The 22,547-nt window shown below is 40.6% G+C and overlaps 1 protein-coding gene across 1 annotated transcript in view; it reads right to left on the reverse strand.

The window, feature by feature from the left end:
* The window catches only part of MUSK (muscle associated receptor tyrosine kinase), a 62,003-nt gene that overhangs the window by 32,958 nt on the left and 6,498 nt on the right, over positions 1–22,547 (reverse strand). The window contains exons 4-6 of the mRNA XM_089488261.1: positions 19,749–19,876; positions 19,474–19,615; positions 4,188–4,312 (exon numbers count right to left, since the gene is read on the reverse strand). Coding sequence (XP_089344387.1) covers positions 4,188–4,312; positions 19,474–19,615; positions 19,749–19,876 — 395 coding nt within the window. The remainder of the gene's footprint in view (positions 1–4,187; positions 4,313–19,473; positions 19,616–19,748; positions 19,877–22,547) is intronic.

Raw genomic sequence — 22,547 nt, forward strand, 5'->3', positions numbered from 1 at the left:
TGTGGGTTTTTCGGGCTATGTGGCCATGTTCTAGAAGAGTCTATTCCTGACATTTCATATATTTATATACAGTATTGACATGCAAGGTTTACAGTAAGAATGAAATAAAGAATTGGATTACCCAGCTCTGACTAATCCATGGCCATCAGTTTTAACATCTATAACTAATATGACAGTAAATCTCCACCTACATTTAATACAGCAGAAATTGCTCTTTCAAATATAGTGGTCTCCACAATGTATAGTCAAGAAAGGATTTTCTAAATCAGCAAATGTTGGAGATGTAATGCTTTCTGTTTTGGAGTTGTCCCATAGCAGCTACATTTTGGGAGAAAGTAATTGCATGATTAAATTTGCTATTGGAAAGTTCCTTGATATTCAGGGATGTGCATGTTCTTTTGAATGTACATGTTTCTTGGAAATTAACAAATACAACATTTGAAGTAATGGTGTATAGATGAAATTTACAAATGGGCATTTGGTCAGCTTTTATAGAAATTTAGGACTGATGCGGTTATATTTCCTCCTATTTTATTTTAATTTTCCTGCTTTTGTTATACTGGAATATTACTGTATGTAACTGAAAACCTTTTGAACATAAATAAATAAAACATAAATTAAAATATTTTTATTTCTAAAAAAATCTGTAAGGAAAGGGGTATTAAAAGTGAACAATGCCTTGCCATCTAAATATAAAATGTCCTATTCTGCTGTGCTGCAGCTGCTGAAATTTAGCCAATGTATTTTTCCAGACTACATAAGGACTAGAGACTTGTTTTAATGTTATTGTTTTTAAAAGTCAAACAAAGATTTCCCAGCTCTTGTACATGACACCTAACTTTGTGGAATAAAATACTGTAATAATGATGCAGCTATTCAGATGTTCTGATTCCCCTGGCCTTTAGCAAAGTTGATGTCTTAACCTTCATGTTGCCATCTTCCGGCTGGTTTCCCCTCCTCTTGCTGAACTGGAATCTTAAAGGGACTGTATCATCAATGGATTTTGTGTGCAGTGTTCTGCTCTAGCTGAAAATGTTGGAAAGGAAATTGAGAACTTGAAGAGTGAGTCAGACTTGTTCATTCTCAGCATGGACCACACAGTAAATAATACTTTCCTTGCCACGTTCATGGATAGTGCTCACAGGGACAGGAAAAAAACTAAGGAAGTATACGGGCAATCTTTTGCCAAGACCTCTTAAGGTGAAACAATCCCTTGGTACAGTTAACTTCAAACCAGCTTGAAAGACACTTAAGCATTGCAGTCTGCTGTTTACATTATGGAAAGTAATAGAAAGTTGCTGCCAAAAGCATTGTGAGCATTACAAGTAATTGCATTTTTTAGCCCTGCTAAGCTGACAGTTAGCTTTTCTATGTGAAATGTGAGCCACTGTTAAGTTATTATTTCTTGTACACACAAATGCCATGACTTGCTGTCAAAGACGTTTTCTTTTTAATGATTAAAAATCCATTTTAGTTTTTTTTACCAAGAAAAGACCAAAGATTTATCTAGGCTACAAGTTAACACTAGTTAGATACCACTTTCACTGTCAGAGCTGTCTCCAAACAAGGATGGGAAATGTACTTACTCGAAGGCAGTTAAGGATTCCCTCTTTATCTTGTGCAAGTTCCTCTGGAACAATACTATTTATGTCTCAGAGCCATCTATGGACTCATATTTCATGATATTGTTTAACCCAGCCTTCCACAATATGTACCTGTCCCGATATTTTGAACTACAATTCCCATCAGCATCAGCTAACATGGCCAATGCCAATGATGATGGCAGGAGTACTCTGAGACACACCCAGCTGGGGGAAGGCTGGTCGAATCCTTTAGAAACCCAACTAATCAGCCAACGTCCTGATTCATTCTTCAAATATTCATCCTTCCTGGTTGAGAAGTAAGACAAGCACTCAGGCAAGAAAATTCTATGTGCCATGATTTGGACTTGGAGAGGTAGCAGCTGATTTTTGCCTTGCAGGCATGAATGCCAAAGAGCTGACAGTCCAAACCAAACATAGCTAAGGTAAAAGGAATGAACTGTGGATATAAAAGCTCTGCAAACAGAAACAGTCCAAATGTAACACACTCCTCTAAGGCCTAAACCAGTCTAGATTTCAAAAAGTAAAGGATATTGACTTTTCATGCTTAGTTGCCAAGCTTTGCCCTTCCACGTTATGGATCCTGTCAAGTTCACTGCTGGAAAGCAATTCAGCCCAAAGTTCACTGTATCTCTGGTTGGTTCTACAGCTCCTAAAGAACAATATTGATACTAATGGGGGTCCTGTCTGCACAGGCCAAATAAAACCCCACCCCAGCCTCCCAATTCCCATGGTGACAAGTCTGAACAACACAGGACCTAATCTCTGGGTCCAATGCAAACTGTCCAGACAACATCTGAACAGCACTGAAGCTGCTCTCTACCCCCCTTAAAATGTTTTAATTTTAATGTTTTAAAAATCCAGAATACCCCATTGCAATGCCAGGAGGGTACTTACAACATGTCACACTGTGCTACCTGGCACCACCACCTCAACGGTGAGTTGTTTGTTCTGATGTCAGAATGATATGCCCAGCCATGTGATCTATGCATGGGATGTGTGTGCGAACTACCACACAACATCACAATGGAGAGCACCAGATAAAGAGGAGATGTTAGGCCAGCTCCAGAGCCAGAATACTTTGGGCTGTTCTCAGAGTATTCTGGTCCATGGGATCAGAAGGTCAGATGTAGGCTAAAGGCATGAGTAAAGTCACATGGGGTAGGGACAGGGGATGCAGGGTCCTCTCTCTCCCTGCCGCATGCCATGGCATGTGGCAGAGAGTTGGGGGGTGCTCACTGGGTGTCACCCCTTCTGTGGTGTCAGCCCCTGTTACGAGGAGACTCGAATCTAGAACTCCCTCAGACTCTCATCCTGAGTCTCTCTGTTAACCTAAGTGTTTCTGCTATTAGATGTTCTTATTACTTCTGGTCGTGTTCTAATACATACTTGGTTGCGTGTATGATGTTATCTATAAAAACACTTCAGGTCACTTTTTGCTGAATATAAAGCAAAGAACTTGATTTACACTCAATGCTTATTACTGTATCTTTCTTAGAGGATGTAGCTCAAGCTTGTGTTACAGTATATGAATTACTTCAGTAGTTATAAATGGTATTACTTTATGCTTCTTTCCTGTCTTGGTTCACACAGAACCTATGCCCAGCTTCTTTAGCTGTTAACTCTTCAGATTCTTTGTTACACCAACAGAAACTATAGCTTAGCTTCCTCAGCTCAGCTCCCTTTTTATTCATCCACTCCTCAGGCAGCTTAATTCCACAACCTTCCTAGCTGTAAATCCCACAGGATACTAACACACATTTTAGTGCTGGACTTCTCCTGTCCCTACTAAAGTTCTTCTTCTCATCTTGGAGACTAAGAGGCAATACAGACGGGAGGCTCCTTACCGTCCCTGTAAGCCCCATGTCTGTGCTGCAGCATCCCCATGCTGCAGCATAGACATGCTGCAAAAAAAGAGACGCCTAGAGCAGCTTCTTTTTTGCAATGCTAGAAGCAGGAAGGGGTGCTGCCATGATGCCAGTTCCTGCCAGCAACGTCTGGTTGCTGTAAGGTGGCAGCATCATGGTGGCCCCTGTATGGATGGGAGGCCGCCATGATGCTGGCACTCGTACATATTAGGGTTTGGAAGCATGCAGCACACTCTCAAACCCTAATATTGCCACCGCCATGCCACAAAGCGCCTGTGTGTACTGGGCCTGAATTCCAACCAGATTGAACTCCTAAAATCTAACTGCTCCTTGTGACATTTTTAAAACAACCTCTTGCCTCAACAGGTATTGACACACTCTCTTCTCACTGGCTGGCTCCTCCTCCTTTAATACCCACTCCTGGGAGCAGCCCTCACCTTTTTCTAGGCTCCCACTGATTGCCCTGAAAGTTCTATTCTGCCTGTCTTTCTCCACACCTCCCTTCAGGGGTGTTATCTGCTGCATTCCATACCCCCTAGTGACGCTACTGTTTCAAGTAATGAGTGTGTATACTATTCCTTGGAACTGTGCCCTCATCCCCCTTTGACCAACCCTAATCAGCCACAATGGGCAGGTTACAGTGCCCAACTGACAGCAGCCCTCATGAACATCAGACATGCTCCTATCACCAGATCATAGAAACTGCAGGAACACTTACAGCTTTTCCATTTTCAAGCCATGTCACAGTTGGAGTTGGAATGCCTGTTGCTGCACAGTGCAGCGTCACCACGGAGCCAAAGCTGACATTGTAGGATTCAGGAGCTTTCAGGATTCGAGCAAAAACTGCAGGGAGGAAGACACATAGATTTGTAAAGTAATTAATGGTAAAGATAAGCCATTAGTCAAACATAGCAATGACTACTTTTAAAAGTTGATTTAACAGATGAAAATTGAGTCAGTCTTAACCTTGGTACTAAATGGCTGAATAGAAATAACATAGAGCCAGGAAGCGAGATGGAGGCAGAGGTTATTGCACACTAAATCACCGCCAAATCACTGGCCACCAGTCCCAGCCACTCTCTGTCAGCACTTTTTAGAAGTCAGAAAGCTTCTGGCTTCTAAAAAGTGCTGGCAGAGTGTGGCTTGGACCTGAGCTGATGGTGGTTGGCAGTTTGGTGCCGATTTAGTGTGTGATAATTCCTGCTTCCATCCTGCACCCTGGCTCCAGCACTGAATCCTAGACTCTGAATATTGGTTCCTGAGGTCTCATGCACATACACACTATATATATTACCAATCTGCAAAAGTGTGAACTGATCATTTCCTGCTTTACTGAGGACCTCCTGTTCTGTAGTGGCCAAAAACATTAGCAGAATGACCCCACCCCATGTATCACTGGTGGAATATACGTAATATGAATTCTTTTCCTACTGTGCTTTGAAATAAAACCCATCCTGCAGACTCAGGAGCAGAACAGACCTCCCTAACAGGGCAGCCTTCAGCTGCCCCTTTTAGCACCAGATTGGGGCTGCAGCAACTACATGCTGTGGCCCCTATCTGGCCTTTCTACGGTGCAAAAAAGGAGCCACAAAAAGCCACTCCTTTTTGCACCACGGAAAGGGTGCCATACCCGCCAGCGCTACGGCTTTTTGGTGCTTTTTTAGCACTGTGTCATCTGGATGCAGTGCCAGAGGAGCGCTGTGATACTGCCCACCATGTGGTGTGGCACGCAGCATCACACTGGCATGGGGGCAGAGTCAGGGTGTGTGTTGTGCAGACACCACGCCCCCACTCCATGCCCAAGCCACCCTTTATCACCAGTCTGTACACCACTTTAACTGCCCTCACTCAATGCTATGGAATTCTGGGATTTGTAGTTGTGTGAGCTATTTTGCCTTCTCTGTCAGAGAGCTCTGGTGCCACAACAAACTACAAATCTCAGGATTCCACTGGATAGAGCCATGACTGGTAAAGCAGTGTCAGACTATTGCTGCATTAAGACAGTAATAGTTTTAACGATTGAGGGTTTTTAAAAAATTTAAATGCAGTGCAAACTTTTTCTATCCGGTGTATCTATATAAAACTTCTGCAATACAATGACTCACTTCTATATACACAGCAAGTCCCCAAAGACAAGTGCATGCAAGGATAAGATGTGTTCAAATTACCTTCCCTAGGAAATGATTAAGGAAGTTCTTTTCATGCCAGTGCTAGACCTTGCCCTATGCACGCAAGGAGTTCTTGCTCACATGTATAAATTTAAAGGTAGGCCACATCAGCTCCTAAGTGCATAGAATGAATTTGATGTATCTGAGGAAATGGACTCTAATCCTTGAAAGCTTGTGCCATAATACATACATTAAGTCTTTAAGGTACCCCAAGGCTCTTTGCTGTTTTTATATTCGAAATAGAGAGCAAAAGTGCTCCACAGCCAGCAATTGTCATGAAAGAAACAGTCCCAGAGAACAGCAAGTAAAGACAAATAAAACCTGGCCACTTGCTTTGCGGCCTCATTTGTAAAGATGGCAGTGTTCAAATAAAGTTCCTTTTGCTTAGTTCTCTGGACTGCTTTATTTGTAAAATGTTCTGCAGCAAGTGTTACTAGCCTGAACAAAATTCAAGAAACATCCTGAATATCTGTAAAGATTCACATTACACACCAACATACTAATCACACTGTAATATTTTCTGATTAATAATATAAAAATAATAATATATTCTACAGATAAGAATAGGATTATTGTTATCATAAAGTAATAATAATAGTTGTAATCCTATGCCAATTTCTATTGGAGTAAATCCCACCAAACTCAGTGAGATCTACATCTAGACACGTGACAAGGGTGTCAAAATGGTGGTGCCCTGTACAGACAGGCACTGCCACTATGATATGCCGGACGCATAGCTTCCGCACATCACGGCGCCATTACAACGTCAGAGTGCGCCATTGGGGCACTGCAACGTCGTAATGGTGTCGCAAGAAGAACCTGCTTTTTGTGGGTTCTTTTTGGTTCACGGGGAAGTCCCATGGTCTGGAGGCTGCGGCTTCCCTGCGGACCAAAACTAGATGCTGGGAGACCGTCCTTTTTGGATGGTCTGTTCTGTACCTTTGGCTAAAAAATCAAACTACAAAATCAAATCAAACTGCTTGACCTGAGATTTGTTTTTCCATGTATAGAAACACAACACTCCCCCTGTGACACCCACCAGCACCCTGCGATTTGACAACCCTGCCTCTACTCTCTCTAATGATGTATATAGCCTGGAATGTGAGGAATTGGCAAACTTGCCCTCAAAAGCCTTGTGCTTCTGATGGCAATGACACCATTAGAAGTAGATCCACCGGTAGTATGGGATGATACATTTGAGAAACTGTATCTAGAGATTTATACAGACCCAAACCCCTTCATGCACTGTTTCCTATATAGCTGCTGTTTGCTAACGTATTCTAGAGAATTGCATTTTTGCTTTCTTGTTGTATCTTCTTTGGGTATCTTCAGAAAAGGAGGACATAGATATTCAACAGAAATGAAGCATATGGATACTGAAAGCATAAAAAACCAAAAAAAATTGCAGTTTTAAAAAGTGCAACCAAAAGCAGTAAATGATCCTGTTAAAAGCCTTTTCTTTTAAAAACGTCCTGTTCTTGAAAGCCCAACAAAAGGGGCAGAGGGGAAGCCTACCAGCAGGACAACAAGGGGGGCAGACCAACATCTGTAGGAAAGGAGCACAAGATTTGGATACTGGCCCCATGGCAGAGAGAGAGAGAGAGAGAGAGGACGATCCTGCAGATAGAGACCAATAGGAATCTGTCTCAGACCTTTTGTTACCCACAGCGCTGGACTTCAGATTAGTCTAAAGAATACCATTCCACAGGAAATTCAATAAAGGAACAAAGAGAGGCTGGATGGCCATCTGTTGGGAGTGCTTTGATTGTGAGTTCCTGCATGACAGGGGTTGGACTGCATGGCCCTTGTAGTCTTGTTCAACTTATGATTCTATGGCCTCACTCTACCCCAGTGGTTCTCAAACTATGGAGCAGAACCCTCACAGGGGGCTGAAACTTGCTCAAGGGGGGAACAAGAGTTGGAGGCCCTGATACCTCCCCCACTACTTCCCAAACATTTTTTGCATACACATACACACACACACACATATATATATACATTAACTCTCTCACACATCCTTGCTATGTCCCTTGGCACATGAGTGACTTTCTCTCACACACTGAGTAATGCTCTTTTTCTGACTCTCTATCCCTCAGATATATTCATTCACACACAGTCTCTCTCACACACACAATCACCCTCTTCATGTGAAGTCAAAGGCTTTCATGGCCGGCATCCATAGGTTTTTTGTGGGTTTTTCGGGCTATGTGGCCATGTACTAGAAATTTTTCTTCCTGACGTTTCACCAGCATCTGTGGCTGGCATCTTCAGAGAATGCTTTGTCTGGAGAAAGTTGGGTGTTTTTTCAGGCAAAGCATTCTCTGAAGATGCCAGCCACAGATGCTGGTGAAATGTCAGGAAGAAAATTTTCTAGAACATGGCCACATAGCCTGAAAAACCCACAAAAAACACACTCTTCATCTTTTTATAATACTTGCATATGCACTTCTGTATTTTTGTTTATACACAAGAGAATTAATACTTCAGTGTGATCGCATGACTGAGAGAGTAAGTGAGTATGTGTGTGAGTGAGTGAAAGAAAGAAAGAATGAAAGAGCATGACATAGCTGTGAGCATTGGTGTATGTGAATGTGACTGGGTGTGAGACAGTATGTGTAAACAGTATGTTACCACATTCTGTCCAGAACTGTGAGTATTCCCTTCTATTCTTCCTACAAGGTCTTCCAGTAAACAAGCAAATTAACAGTATTAGTTAGCCAAAAGATATAATGTGCATTTTGGTTGGTCCAATAAAGGTATTACTGTTTTGTGGATTTTGGATCATATTGTACTTTGCTATATGGCCAACACAGCTACCTTGTATATGTTTTAAAATATTAAGACTACTATTGTAGTTGAGCTCTCCTAGAAATAACAAGGGCTGTGTGCCATCTACCCTATACACACTTACTTGGGGGTAAGCTACACTGAACATCAAGTACACACTGTGCTTGTAAGTGTCTTCATATTTAAAAAAAGATTGAATGATAATGAATGGGAGAAGTACTTTGCTCTCCCCTTGTCTGTATCCTACAACTAACTATATCTCAAGCTAGGAAGATAGATATACATGTTCTTGCATATTCTTTTGAGAACAGTAAATGTGAAATAATGTATCTTCTAAGACAGGGACATTCAAAGTGGTCATCCAGAGACCAGTGTCAGTTCACAAGCAATTTGCTACCAGTTTCAGGAAAGTGTCCAAGAAAGAAAGACACTGGCGAAGTACACACCGCCAATAAGCGGCGTACCAGCACCGATACTAGGTTTAGGGACCACGTGGCAACCGCACGGTCCCTAACCCTAGTACGTAGTGGCTGCGTTACAATGGCGTTGCCTCATGTACACGGGTGCCGCCATTGTGACATAAGCGCCATGCGGTGTCCACATGGCGCCACATGGGGCTTACATTGCGAGTGCACCAATGGCACACTTGTGACGTCACTGCGGCACCACAGAAAGAACCTGGAAATACTGGGTTCTTTTTGCTCCACAGTGATGGCACACCATTTGGGGGCTACGCCATCTCTGTGGAGAAAAAACAGGTGCCGGCAGGCTGCTGTTTCCCGATGATCTGTCCCCCAGGCAATATAGTACCCAGTGAGAAGGATGTGATAGGAAATCTGATACGCAACTTTGCATTCACTTATAAGGTCTTACATATTTTCCCCTTTGCTTGAGATACTGTGTCTTTAATTTACTCAGTTTTGTAATACTATTTCATTTATTATTTCGCCATTGTTTTCATAATAGTTACATTGTTTCCTGCGTCAGTTGGTGGTGGTTGTCATTATTCTAATGCAATGCATTCTGTGAAAATGGCTAAGATGGTGGGCTGGTGCTTCGTGTTCTCAGAGCTTCACACATGCCCCCCTTGAGGGCTAAGAGGCAAGCCTAAGGAGCATGCAGGGGCAATGTTTAGCTTTCAGCACATGCTGGTCACGCAGGTACCAGTGTTTGTGCCCATATATAGTATTTTCAACATATGTTTTGTCTTTTGTTCTACACTGGATGGAGTCCAACAAAGGCCAAATTACAGGTGACATTTGTCATGTCAGTTGGTATTGTGTTGGCTGATTTTTGTTTTAAAAATAGACAAGGGAGGAGAGTTGCTGCATCAAGACTGTGGTGTGAAACACGGGGAACTTTAAACCTTTGCCCCCTGCAACAATCTCATGTGGAATCAGCCCTACCCTTTCATTGTGCGCAAATAGGCGCTCCTCCCAACATGAATTACAGTTGCATAGGACTGTGACAGTGAACACTGGAGAGGGATTCTTTACCTTTAATAGTTGTTATCTGGTTGCATGACAAGCAACACCTGTTTAAAATCCATCTTTTACATAACTATTAAAGGCACAAGAACCCTCTCCAGTTTTTATTCAGGCAGTCCTATGCAAGAGAAAACAATTGTGATTGAGGCCACTGCAGCCATAATGGTTTAAAGCTCCCCTCCTTGCACACCATGGTCCTGACCTGGCACATCACCCCATTGAATCCCTCCCCTTTTAAATCAGCAACTCAATATCATATTACCCTGGTTAAGTCTAGTTCAGCTTTGAGTTTACTGTAATTTCTCCAGATGTTGAAATAGAGTAAGAAACTGATATTCTATATTCTGTTTGGCCACTCAAGTAGCAGCGATGCATTCTCCGAGAGAGTTTCTATCATACCTCAAGGCTGGTCATTTTACATTGTTTATTGGTGAGGAAAGTGTTCACCCAAACTTTTTTACGGATATGATTCATCTGGGATTTACATTGCTGAATGTGATGGCTTTCTGTCACTAGACACATTCCTTTCCAAGAAGATGCTGAATGGGAACATTTTAGTCAGATTTACCCATGGAAATCAATGGGACTAAAGGGCTAAACAGACTTCCCCTTTGGAGCAACCTGCTGCCACCCCTTTCAGTGCTGGATCAAGGCCACGGCAACTACATGCTTCAGCCCAATCCAGCCTTTCCCCAATGCTAACAGGAACAGCAAAATGCTGGTCCTTTTCATGCCCGGGAAAAGACGCCTTTGCAACTGTGGTGGCAATTTCTGGTGCTCCTTTTGGCACTGCGTTATCTGGATGCAGTGCCAAAGGAGCACCATGACACTGTTTGTCATGTGGTCGGACACACAGCGTGATGGCAGCATCAGGGCAGCACTGGGGCATTCATCATGCAGACGCCACACTCCCACCCTGTCCTGAGGCCGGTGTATAATGTTGATTGATACAGCCTATTGTTCATTTTTTTGAGTCTTCACTAAGCATGACTAAGTGTGGATCTAACCTTCTGTTTTTAACACAGTGATGGTTTCAATGTTCTTTTGGCAAAGTATCACTGTTGAAATATAAAACTGCAGTTTTTGCTCCATATGTTCATTGGGTTAATGTAGAGGCACTTCAGTCTATCAGAAAGATTCTTCTTTCAGACAGAAAGAAATTAGGCATTCCATACACTATAGAAAATATTAAATGCATACTTAACCATGTGGTTATGACACATTTTTGCTCACACTTTACTCCTGCTGGTGATTCTGCACATTACACCCCACATTTGGACATGGATTTATCACTTTCTCATATAACAGAAATTCATGGTTTAATAGCACAATCTGCAGATTTAATTGCTTTTTAGATTTGTACTACTCCTTCAAGCAATTTGGAGTCTCTGCTTTTTAAGTCTGTGGATATCTTCGCATGATCCCTGGAAAAGGAAAGCTAAAAATGCAGCTAGATTCCATACAACCTTTGATCATATGCAGCATTTAAGGAAACGGGGGTCCCCTCCCTCTGTGGTCATAACCTATATTTATTTTTCTGTGACCAGTTCACTTTATAAACACACTGACCAGGATCTAGAACCCTTACCAGACTACAATTCCCAAGATTCTATGGGTAAAATTTTGATACTAAAACTAATATAAACACATATAAGTTTGAATTATAAACATACCATTCTGTTGTTGTCATTCCCTGGTTCTCAATAGTAAATGGTCTGCATGTTCAAATGTAGTTAGATCACAAACTTTACATGTAAATGTGGATTTTGTGGGATTTCCTTCTAAAGTGATTTTTATATTCTGGGCAGGTCAGTATACTGATCCTAGATTATCTTACCCTTAGAAAATTCCATTGACGTCACTTGGCTTACGTCTGGAATTAATTTAGGTTTGAGAAGAATCCCAAGTTCTATTACAGTCAATGGCACTTCTGCTGTTAACTTTACTGGAGGATAGAAAATTAACAGAATTGGAAGGAGAAGGTCTCAAGTTTGGATTACATGCATTCTTATTGTATGATAAAGAAAAGGCAAATCGTGTTATCAATAACGATTGTATCAGAAAATCACTTTTAAACATTTGGAAAAAATATAAAAATAGAATTATTATTGCATTTCCAAAATGGGCTTCCCCACTAGAAGCACTATATAGAAAAGAGATGTACAGAGAAGAAGATTTGGTTATATATAACGATTTACTAAAAACTAGAGGGAAGAATCTTGAACGTAAAACTCAGGAGGAACTAAATTCTGAAGGAATCAAATTAAATTGGTTTGAGTATTGGCAAATCCAGGAGAGAACATAGTATGACTTAAAGGAATAAGGAACAATAGAAAAGAAATCAGAATTGGAAGAACACAAAAAAGGTATGATGGGGAAAATTACTACTATCCTGGGACACTGAACAAGAAACAGTTAAAGAAGTAATGATAATCTGGGCTAAGGATGTTGGTCACCTGATTAACTTTGATCAATGGGAAAAAATTTGGAAAAAGAACTTAAAACTTACGATGGCACAAAACTTGAAAGAAAATTGGCTTAAAATTTATCTGAGATGGCACTTAACCCCTGTAAAAATAGCTAAGATGTATAAGAAAACTAATAATCTCTGTTGGAAATGTGGGGAAATGCCAGGCTCATATATATTCACCGCTGATGGGTATGTGGAAAAGCGGAAAAATACTGGAGGCAAGTAATAAAGGTAATAAACATGATTTTTTTTCTTATGCGGGGGATCCGTTCCAGACCCCCCCCCACGTAAGAGAAAAAAGTGGATGTTCAAGCCCCATTCAAATGAATGGGGCTCGTGCCCATGGCAGTGCGGCGGCATGGTGGTGGTACGGCGACAGCATGTGGGGCGCATGCCACGGGAGCGTGCCCCATTCATGCGAATGGGACGTGCTGCCCCTTGCATCCCGCACGGCTTTGAGCATATGCTCAAAGCCGCGTATAACGCGGGCACACTGTATTAGGAATCATGTTAGAAGAAACTTCAGAATGTATATTATTAAGCAGGTTAGATGAAAGACTAGATAAAAAATATGGGAGAATTTTGATGTATATGTCATCTGCCACCAGGATCTTATATGCCAGAAAATGGAAAACAAAAGATATCCCAAAAATTGAAGAATGGATTAACTATCTATATGATTTGTTGCAGCTGGATAAACTATCATGCATGCTGAAACAAAACCCCTGGGATACAATATCAGAAGAATGGAGAAAAGTATTAGAATTTATCAAGAAGATATGGGGAGATATATTGATAACATATTGAAGACTTACTCTGAAATGATATTTACTTTTCTTTACTGTTTACCTCAACCATTATATTATATAGTAATAACATAGTTAAGATTTATATGGAGGGGAATACGGTATAAGACAAAGGAATAGTATTTAAGTTATAAGAACAAAAATACTGAAATAGAGTCTTGTAGGTTAAGATCTGATTGAAATAAGAGACTGGGTAGATACAGCAGTTATCTTTATAATTTACCCTTTGAATAACACATATTACAGTATATATCTTATCTTGATATTATAGTTTATACAATATAGTGAATGAGTCAGGCGGGTTATAGACCGCCGCTTTGAGGCGGTCTGCCGCCGCCGCTGTTTGCTCCATAAGGGAGCTGCTGCAGCCAAACCGCGTGGCTCTGTTACGGAGCAAAAAAGAAGCTCCAAAATGGAGCTTCTTTAAGCGGCGCCTCTATGACATCGCGAGGCACCAGGGGCGGACTTGCGACGTCATAGACGCTGCGACACATGCGGACGCACAGCATCCGATACGTAAATATGGCGGCGGCCATGTGGAACAGCCGCCGCCATATTGTACTTACAGAATACATACTAGGGTTAGGGGGGTGCGGAAGCACCGCCCCTTCCTAACCCTAGTACGTATTCTGTACGTACTAAATGGCGGTCTGTAACCCGCCACAGTTATAACTGAGATAGCAAGATATAAGAGAGTACTTTGCTTTACTTACCAAAAGTGGTGGAAGTATATGTGGTTATGAATGTTGAATGAGTGAGAGAGTAGAAAGTATGGTTAGCTTAGATATGAATAGAAATGGCAAATCATTTTATAGATATAAGATCAGATAGGATAATAAGATAAGAAGAAGAAGAAGAAGAAGAAGAAGAAGAAGAAGAAGAAGAAGAAGAAGAAGAAGAAGAAGGAGGAGAATCGGAAGAATAAATGAAGACAAACATTTAACATAAAGACAAAGAAGACCAGAGAGCTTAAGAAGAAATTGATGGACATTTATAAAGTACAACTGCGAATCTGTAATTTGATTAATTACTGATTTGCCTATATGAAGAAGAAGAACTGTAAGAATCTAAATGAATTTTTGGAGGTTTTTTTGTATTGTATAGAAAATAAATAAATTTTAAAAAAAACTTTACTGGAACAACCATTTTCATCTTCAGCTTTTAGAAAAATATTAATTTGATGCTAGCACAGATCACAATGAGATTCTGAAGTTATAGGTACTTCACATATCTCATCTTGGTAAAGGCCTTTATTGAGGACATGCACTTTGTTAAACCATGCAAAATGCATGCATAAAGAGGCAGTTCATAAGTGCCAAAGAGATGGCATTTTCCAGTACAGAATATGCCCATTTATCCTGGAGGACTTCCAATTTAAATCCTTCAGAAAATTAGAAGTTTGGATAAATGGGGATGCACTGAGCACACAGAATGAGCTTGTTTAACCCATTGCTTAGAAAACAGTGGTCAACACTGACTAACAGGGTTCTATAACGCATGTAACAGCTTAACCATGTTCCCCAATGTCATTTTGCTCACATGTCCTCTCTGCCTCTGTCACTCCCAATAAACTTTGTTAGTGTCATCAACTAATCCAAGTTGATGGTTTGGAATACTGTCACTGCAAAGATTATTAATACTATAGTCACTAAAACACAGCACACTGTCCAGAGATACCTCCATCAGTTGCATTTGTCTCATTGAAAACTGCACGACAAAAAAATGGAGAAAACATATGAATATTCTCACTTCTAACAAAATGACAATGTGCATATGCCATTGTTGGGGGGGAAATGTTCACTATCATCATGGTATCTCAGCGCAATGCCTAACTTTAAGAATGATCATTAAAAGTAGGGCTTCTCAAGTATAAATAAAGCATACCTTCGCTAAGTTGAAGTGTTGATTCAAATCTTCCAGCCCACTGTAAACACTGATCCAAAAATGCAAAATTCGTAGCAGACTGATGAATATATACAAAGGGATTTTGCATTTATACCAAATCATAGAGATCCACTGTGAGGGGGCTAAATAACATTTCTGAGTCATGAGATACTGAAGATCAAATATTAGCAAATCACCCATTAAAACCTTTGAAGTTTCTCCAAAGGATAGCCCTAGCTGCTCAGTTTACTGCATCTTTTTATGCAGCCTTTGAACAGTTTCTATGGAAGTTCAAATGTCTTCATTTTCATAGCCTCACTCAGGGCTAGCCCTACCATTAAGGATAGTGAATTTGTCTCCTCAGGCAAACCTTACTGAGTGTCATGAAACAGTAGCAAATTGTGACCTCATTTATTACTACTGATAGTTCAGTACTCATTTCTCACTCCCAAATAATTTATGAACATGTTTAAAAGTACAAATCTCAATTCATATCCTGAAGGACAGTTTGGTAATTTCAGAACCTGGAGTGAGTGGTCTTCACTGGTGTTGGTGAATCTGAATGTCATGTTTTGAAGGCCTCTATGTCCTTTAGATGATACTGATTTTTTCTTCACTTGTAAATGAAGTAAGCCAGCATTGCTGGGATTAGAAGCCTCCTCCTCATTCTGTTGAATAGTCCCTGGCTGACTGCTGGCCTCAAAGTCCTGCCTTGATGTCAGTGTGCTCAACAAATGCCTGTGAAGAGCTCACAAGCAGGGTAGGAGGGTCACAGCCATCTCATATTGTTTCCTCCTGCCATCTGGTTATTAAAAGTATCCTGGGCCGCATTCCCACTTACAAATAAATCACTTTGCAATCTGAATTGATGGCTCAGTTCGGCAGTGGAGTGTAGTTCACACTACATTTGCCCCGATCACATTTCCTTGCTGCAGAATAAAATAAAATAACCCAGTTGTGGTTCACATTGATAAATGAATTGATTCAAAATGGACCCACTCCAGCCTGCCAAAAGGCAAATTTAAATCGATTCCCATCTGCATCTGGTTCACACTTGCGCGGAATCAATTTGTCCAAAAAGACAGAAAAAATAGGCATCAAAAAGATGCAGGTTAACTGGGTCTAATGCATGGCCTCCCTCTCTGAATCGCTTCAGCGATTCAGTACAAGTTCGAACCATGGTCATTTAAACTGGTTCAAACTGATTTGCAATCTGGTTTAAAAGGAAGTGGGAATGAGGCCCTGGAGGCCTAAATTCAATAATGAGTTAGACACACTTAAACTCCGATATTTCATTTAGTAGCCATTTAGCTGACATTGCTAATAGTCATTGATAGCCCTATCCATGTGGTTGTTATCATATTTGGTAACATAACGTACAGCTTAAGGGTCTGCACAGAAATCAAGTTTTATTTATTTATTTATTTATAAAGTACTCATCTAAGCAACAAAAAAATTAATTATTTGGTTCAATTTTATTCTACTTGCTTTGCAGGTTAATGTTATTGCACCACTATTGGCAATAGTTCAAGTTACCTTACTATGCATCACCTTACTATGCATCACCTCTCCCTTAAAAAATATGGCTGGTTATGTTATACACACTCCCCCTTCCATTCTCCTCTACCTATGGAGAGCAACAAACATTCTGGTGGAAGCAGTGAGGGGCTTGGCTGCTCAATCGTGTGTCCACCCACCCACTTTCTTACATAAGTACCTAACCTAAATACTACCCCTCTAATCTGATCTCTTTTTTAAAAAAAAATACTTGTACACTGGAAACCTCAATGCTAGGGCTAATGCAGTAATATTAAAAGTTGTTAAAGAAATATAAGACAGTGCTCTAAATGAATTCATTCATTCATTCATTCATTCATTCATTAAATTGTTAAACAGCCGTTTAAAATGAGTTAAAACAGCCAGTTATGAATTAAAGAATAGAGTAACATTCATCATTACGTAAAAGAACAAACATTGCTCTCTCTCTCACTCTCTCTCTGCTTTTAATGATCAAAATTTTTAAAAAAATTAAGTTTTTAAGTTGCTTGTGAAAATTTTAATGAGTAATGACTAGCAAATTAATTTTAATGAATTACTTCCAAGCTCTGAATAATGGCCTCATCTTCCCTTGGGGTCTTTAAAGGTGAGGTCAATGGCTAGCGTTGTTCTAGCACTGTATTTCCTGTATTAAACAATAAGTATGAATAGAGGGATGATAAGGCCCCTTCCAGCTCTTTAAGTCAAAGAGACAGCTAATAAAATGTGCTTTTTGCATTTTTTTTTTTACTGCTTACAGATGTGAAAGATTAAGAGATAAGAACTGAATCACTGGGAGTTCCTAAAACTCTATTTCTTCACAAGTGAGACATAAAAGAGGTGATCAGAACTGTAGCAATGCCACAAATAAACCAAGTCATGCCACATCCCAACCATAAACAACCAGAAGGTTCTGCCATTTAATATCTTGCTTTTGTGGAAAGGTGGGGCTCATACAGCCCCACCTCCCAGAGGTTAATCGACTACAAACCCAGAATTCTTCACCTTTGGTTATGTTGACTAGGGATGCTGGACAATAAAATCTGGAGGGCTACATCACTCCCATCCTTGCTTTACTACATGGAGGGACAATTCAAAAGTAATTCACTTTATCTTAATTAATATAAACATTAAGAAACCTGATTCAGCATTAAAACTGCTGACTTGGGGCTAATCCTCACTAGGAATAAAAGTCCAAATGGATTCCCACAACCAATCTGGAGCCACCATGCCTACCTTTTTCTCCACAAGGAGATTGGGTAGATTGTCTACATTACCTGAATATCTCTGCAGAGCTTCCTGGGTCTGCCCCACTGCTGTTGCCAAAGCCCCCATCACTGCCACTGTCGTCACATTTGAATCATTAATGTCAGGGCCAGTTCCAGGCCCAAACCATAAAGTCTTTCCTTCCTCTTCCCTCAGCAGAACCATCTCCACTGGCATGCCCATCACTCTGAGACAAACCAGCACCCAGCATGTGATCTTGACACCTTGTCTAACTTTAAAAGTAAGTGGCTGTGATCTGCTGGCAGCAAGGGTGCAAGGGAGGAGGGGAAAAATCTCACTGGCCTGGATGTTAAAATGGCAATGCAAACCCCTGCATTAAGTTAGGATACACCCAATCTGGGGCTGGTAGGGCCACTGCAGATTTGGTGGTAAGGCTACATGTCTTGTGGCCTTTTTGCCCCAGATTCAGGGGGAAAACAGGTTTTTCAAGGTTTTTAAGCAATGTAGACAAGCAGCATTATGTAAATAGTGTGCTTGCTGCCAACCTTGTGGTTGCTCTCACATTCTGCCCAGTTATAACTAAATCTTTATTTCATATAATTTGTATTGGAATTAGTGCAGTGCAGTGGTCAGAGATCCTGACTAAGGAGCAAAGACACCAATGACTTAGATAACAAATTATTGTAGGAAGTCCATTCTAACATAGGAAAGCTACTGGGAGAGCTATTCTAATACAGCTACATCTCTAGGGAAAGTCTGAGAGAGATCTGGGAGAAGAAGAGGAGTATCACTTTACATCACAGACTGGGGTCAAGATAGGCAGAAAGAAATGTCTCATTCTGAGACATTAACCTTTTCAGTGCACAGTGTTGTTGCAGTTCCAAAAATTTGGATAATAGCACCTAACCCAATAAAGAACGGGTCACTAATCTAATACCATACTTTTCCACATGCTTGGAAGATCAGGCTGTTCCTGAAAGACATGCTGGAGCATTTCTAGAGCTGAAGGTAGCCATGCCACTCTGAGTATCATGAATGTGTCCCCATTCTCCTGCACTTACACAGAAGGGACTATCACATGTTATCATAGAATCATAGAATCGTAGAGTTGGAAGAGACCACAAGGGCCATCCAGTACAACCCCCTGCCATGCGGGAACTCTCAATCAAAGCAGATGGCCATTCAGCTTCTGTTTAAAGACCTCCAGGGAAGAAGACTCCACCACAATCTGAGAGAGTGTGTTCCACTGTCAAACAACCCTTACTGTCAGGAAGTTCCTCCTAATGTTGAGGTGGAATCTCTTTTCCTGTAGCTTGCATCCAAGCATTTACCCCAAAGAAAGTATGAGATTGCTTTAATTTATATTCACTGTGAAACAACTGTCTGTTCCAAATTTATGTTCCTGGGGAAGACCCTCTATTCAGAACTTCCTTCTTTTCAGCACAACAAACACCAAACCAGTACGTCCTTAACAGAATAGGTTTACTGATCAGGTTTTATTTATCTCAGTCATGAAAATAAAACTAGTATCTTGTTTCCATTTTCCCTCTTTTGACCTTCCACATTTGCTCTAATTTGCTCTAAATGGACCACAAGCTGAGTCTACATATGAATATGTTTATAGTTCTGGATTACTCACCTTCCACTTCCAGAATTACGGGTTTCGAGTAGGCAGTCCCAAGGCTGTTCTTTGCAACACATCTGTAGTGACCACCATCTTCTCTTTGAACATTATGAATCCTTAAGCTGCCTGATTCAAGAATAGCAATCCGTACATTTTCCTGCCAAAACAAATAGAACTCTAATTGAGGAGAGGATTTATGTCTGCAGTCTATCCAAATAGGAGCCCACAGTCCACACCTCATGGATACATGACATCCCTGGATTTATAGTGAAATCCAAACACTTACTCACCTTTACAACATTTTCTCCTTTGATCCATGATACTGAAGGCTTGGGATTCCCCATTGTAGTACACGGGAAAACAGCCTTTAATCCTTCTATTATTTTCACATTTGAAGGTGGGCGGGTTATTTTGGGTCCTAAAATGTAAAAGTTTAAAATTACAACCACATATTCAAAAGCAACATACCTCAGAGCAATGGTCCCTCATATTATTTCTGCCCTATATCTCTCCCTTCCAGAGTGAAACTACAATAACAATTTTCAATCACATTTTGTCCCCAAACAAATGTAAACCAGAGGAAAAGAGGAAGACAAAAGGGAAAAAAAAGGAATTAAGAATAGGCTGCTGAACCATTTTTCACACACAGCCACATGGCTCAAAAATGAAGAGACATGTTAAAGCAAAATATTTTGCCATGGTCCAAAGATCAATAAGGGCCAATTCAGACTGTACAGTTAAGTTTGAGTTTCACATGTGATTATTGTGGTTATTGTTGTTGTGTGCCTACAAGCCACTTCCAACTTAGGGTGACCCTAAGGCAATACTATCATGGGGTTTTCTTGGCAATATTTGTTCAGAGAGGGTTTGCCATTGCTGTCTCTTGAGGCTGAGAACATGTGACTTGCCCAAGGTTTCATGATAACCTCTCTCAAAAATGGGGAAAAAATTGTAATAATCAAGGGTACATCAGGCCAGGTACAGTAAGAACTGTGCTGCTGGAAGACCTTACAAACACACAAATGCGCACACAGTCAAGCCACAATGACTTCACCTTTTATAAATATATCAGCTATCCTGAGCTACTAAAACAAAAGGAACTAAAAGAATTTAAAGGGAACTAATCAAGCCTCCAATTTTTGAAAAACAAACATTTACAGGGAAGGGAATGAGGCATTTTCAAGAGAATTACAAACTTTTAAATGGAAATTTATAAGGCTGTCATAGGCTTTTGCACAGCTTTAAAAACAGTCAGAGTCCTTCTAAAATCTATCCTAGCCTACCCATTCCTATCCTTCACAAACTTGGGGGGGGGGGGGGGGAATCCCAATTGTTGTTATTTTTATTTAAAATGACCTCTCAATACATGCACAACCCAACTCTTCGAGCCTTGGAGTAAGCTTCCAGTTTACTTCATGGATAATTTAAAGCCTCTACAGGACCTGTAACTGTGACGGTGTGTTAAAAATGCTTTTGGTAAAACAAAACAAAATGGTTCCCACTTTTCCCTAGCTCCTGGTGTGCTGACCTCTGAGTTGTAATCTTTATCAATATTCCATAACACTTCAAGCTACAGAACCAGAACAATAATTTTAATCAAATAAATCCAGTTCTCAAAACCAGCTGTTCTGGACATTTCAAAGACTGCATTTACCCCCCCCCCCCCCTATTTTTTGTCTGATTTCTCTGATGAAGAGAAAGCAGTATGCTTAGACAACAGAGTTTAAGTAAAAAGCAATTTCCTCTATCTCAATATTTATGGAAGTCTGAAATGTTGCTCTGAAGCACTCAGCCTCAGTCACCTTTACTAGGCAGGAGTGATTTTGTTGCAAAGTCTCTCCAAGGACTTCATTAACTGCACAGTGTAACTCTTCTTGTCATATCTAATTTATTTCTAATAGCAAAATACCCACGTTGATGACTGAAATGCAGTGATATGGCTTCCAAGTCTGCACTTTTTAGCTAACCACTTTTACAGATGTTAGATGGCCAATATCATCCTTGAACTGTGAAACTGGTAGACAGTTCACAGTACATTGTTTGGGAATTGTATTAGTGGTTGGATTGTGCAATAAGCTGTCAGATCCTAGTGTTCATCTGGGAATTGTCCTACATGAGGATGATGAACCATGCCAATTCTTTTACTCCATCTAAAATATGTGGTAGATCAGCCAAAGCCATGAGACCATATATGTTCCCTTCACTAGGACCTTGTCTGCACTGGCCAGGATGCCTCAACCTGCTCTTGTTATCTAACCCCCCATTCTGATCTGCAGGGCTGTTCACACATGTGTCCAGCTATGCCAACCAGAGCATCCGCCACTGCCACAGTTGTTTGGTTCTTAGGTCAGAACAAGGCACTCAGCAATGATCACATGCTGGGCACCTTGTTCTGATCTCTGAGCAAGCAAATGTCGGCAGTGGCAGATATGTCTGACAGCTAAGCAAAACATGTTTCAAACAGCCACCCAGAATCACAATGAAGGATACTGGATCTTCCCAGAAGATCCAGAATAAAAAGTAAGTTTTTATAATTCATTTTAAGGAGAATATAACCTGGTTCTGCTGCTGAACATGCTGGATGTTGTTGCACCAGAATCGGGGTTTGGGCTGTGCACTATCCAGTCTGCCCACAGAGAAAACAAGAGGAGGCTGTTGTATCTCACCCTTGCAGAAAGCGCCCTCAGATGGAATTTCAGTATACATAAATATATACTAAAAACCTTGTAAAACTACAAATCCTAAGATTCCATAGAATGGAAACACAGCACTCAAAGTGGCATCAAACATTGTTTCTAAATTATAGAGGCACCCAAAGTTTGTGTTTCCATGAGACAACTGCGTCATATGTAAACAATAAAAATTTACCTCACATCATACCATAGAGATGGGCAACACAGGGCTGTGTGCCATTTTGCAGGCTACCAAAGTGTGCATGGGCTCCCTTTTTGTTTTTCCATTTTTGAGGGGCAAAATGTGTGTGTGTGTGTGTGTGTGTGTGTGTATGCACTAGCTACATACAAATAAATTAAAAATTGTCTGGCATGTATTAAAATTTAAATCTTTATTAAATATTATTAAATTTGTTT

Source organism: Sceloporus occidentalis, unplaced genomic scaffold (assembly GCF_023333645.1).
Source record: "Sceloporus occidentalis isolate IW3139 unplaced genomic scaffold, rSceOcc1.0.p SCAF_1, whole genome shotgun sequence".
Lineage (NCBI taxonomy): Eukaryota > Metazoa > Chordata > Lepidosauria > Squamata > Phrynosomatidae > Sceloporus > Sceloporus occidentalis.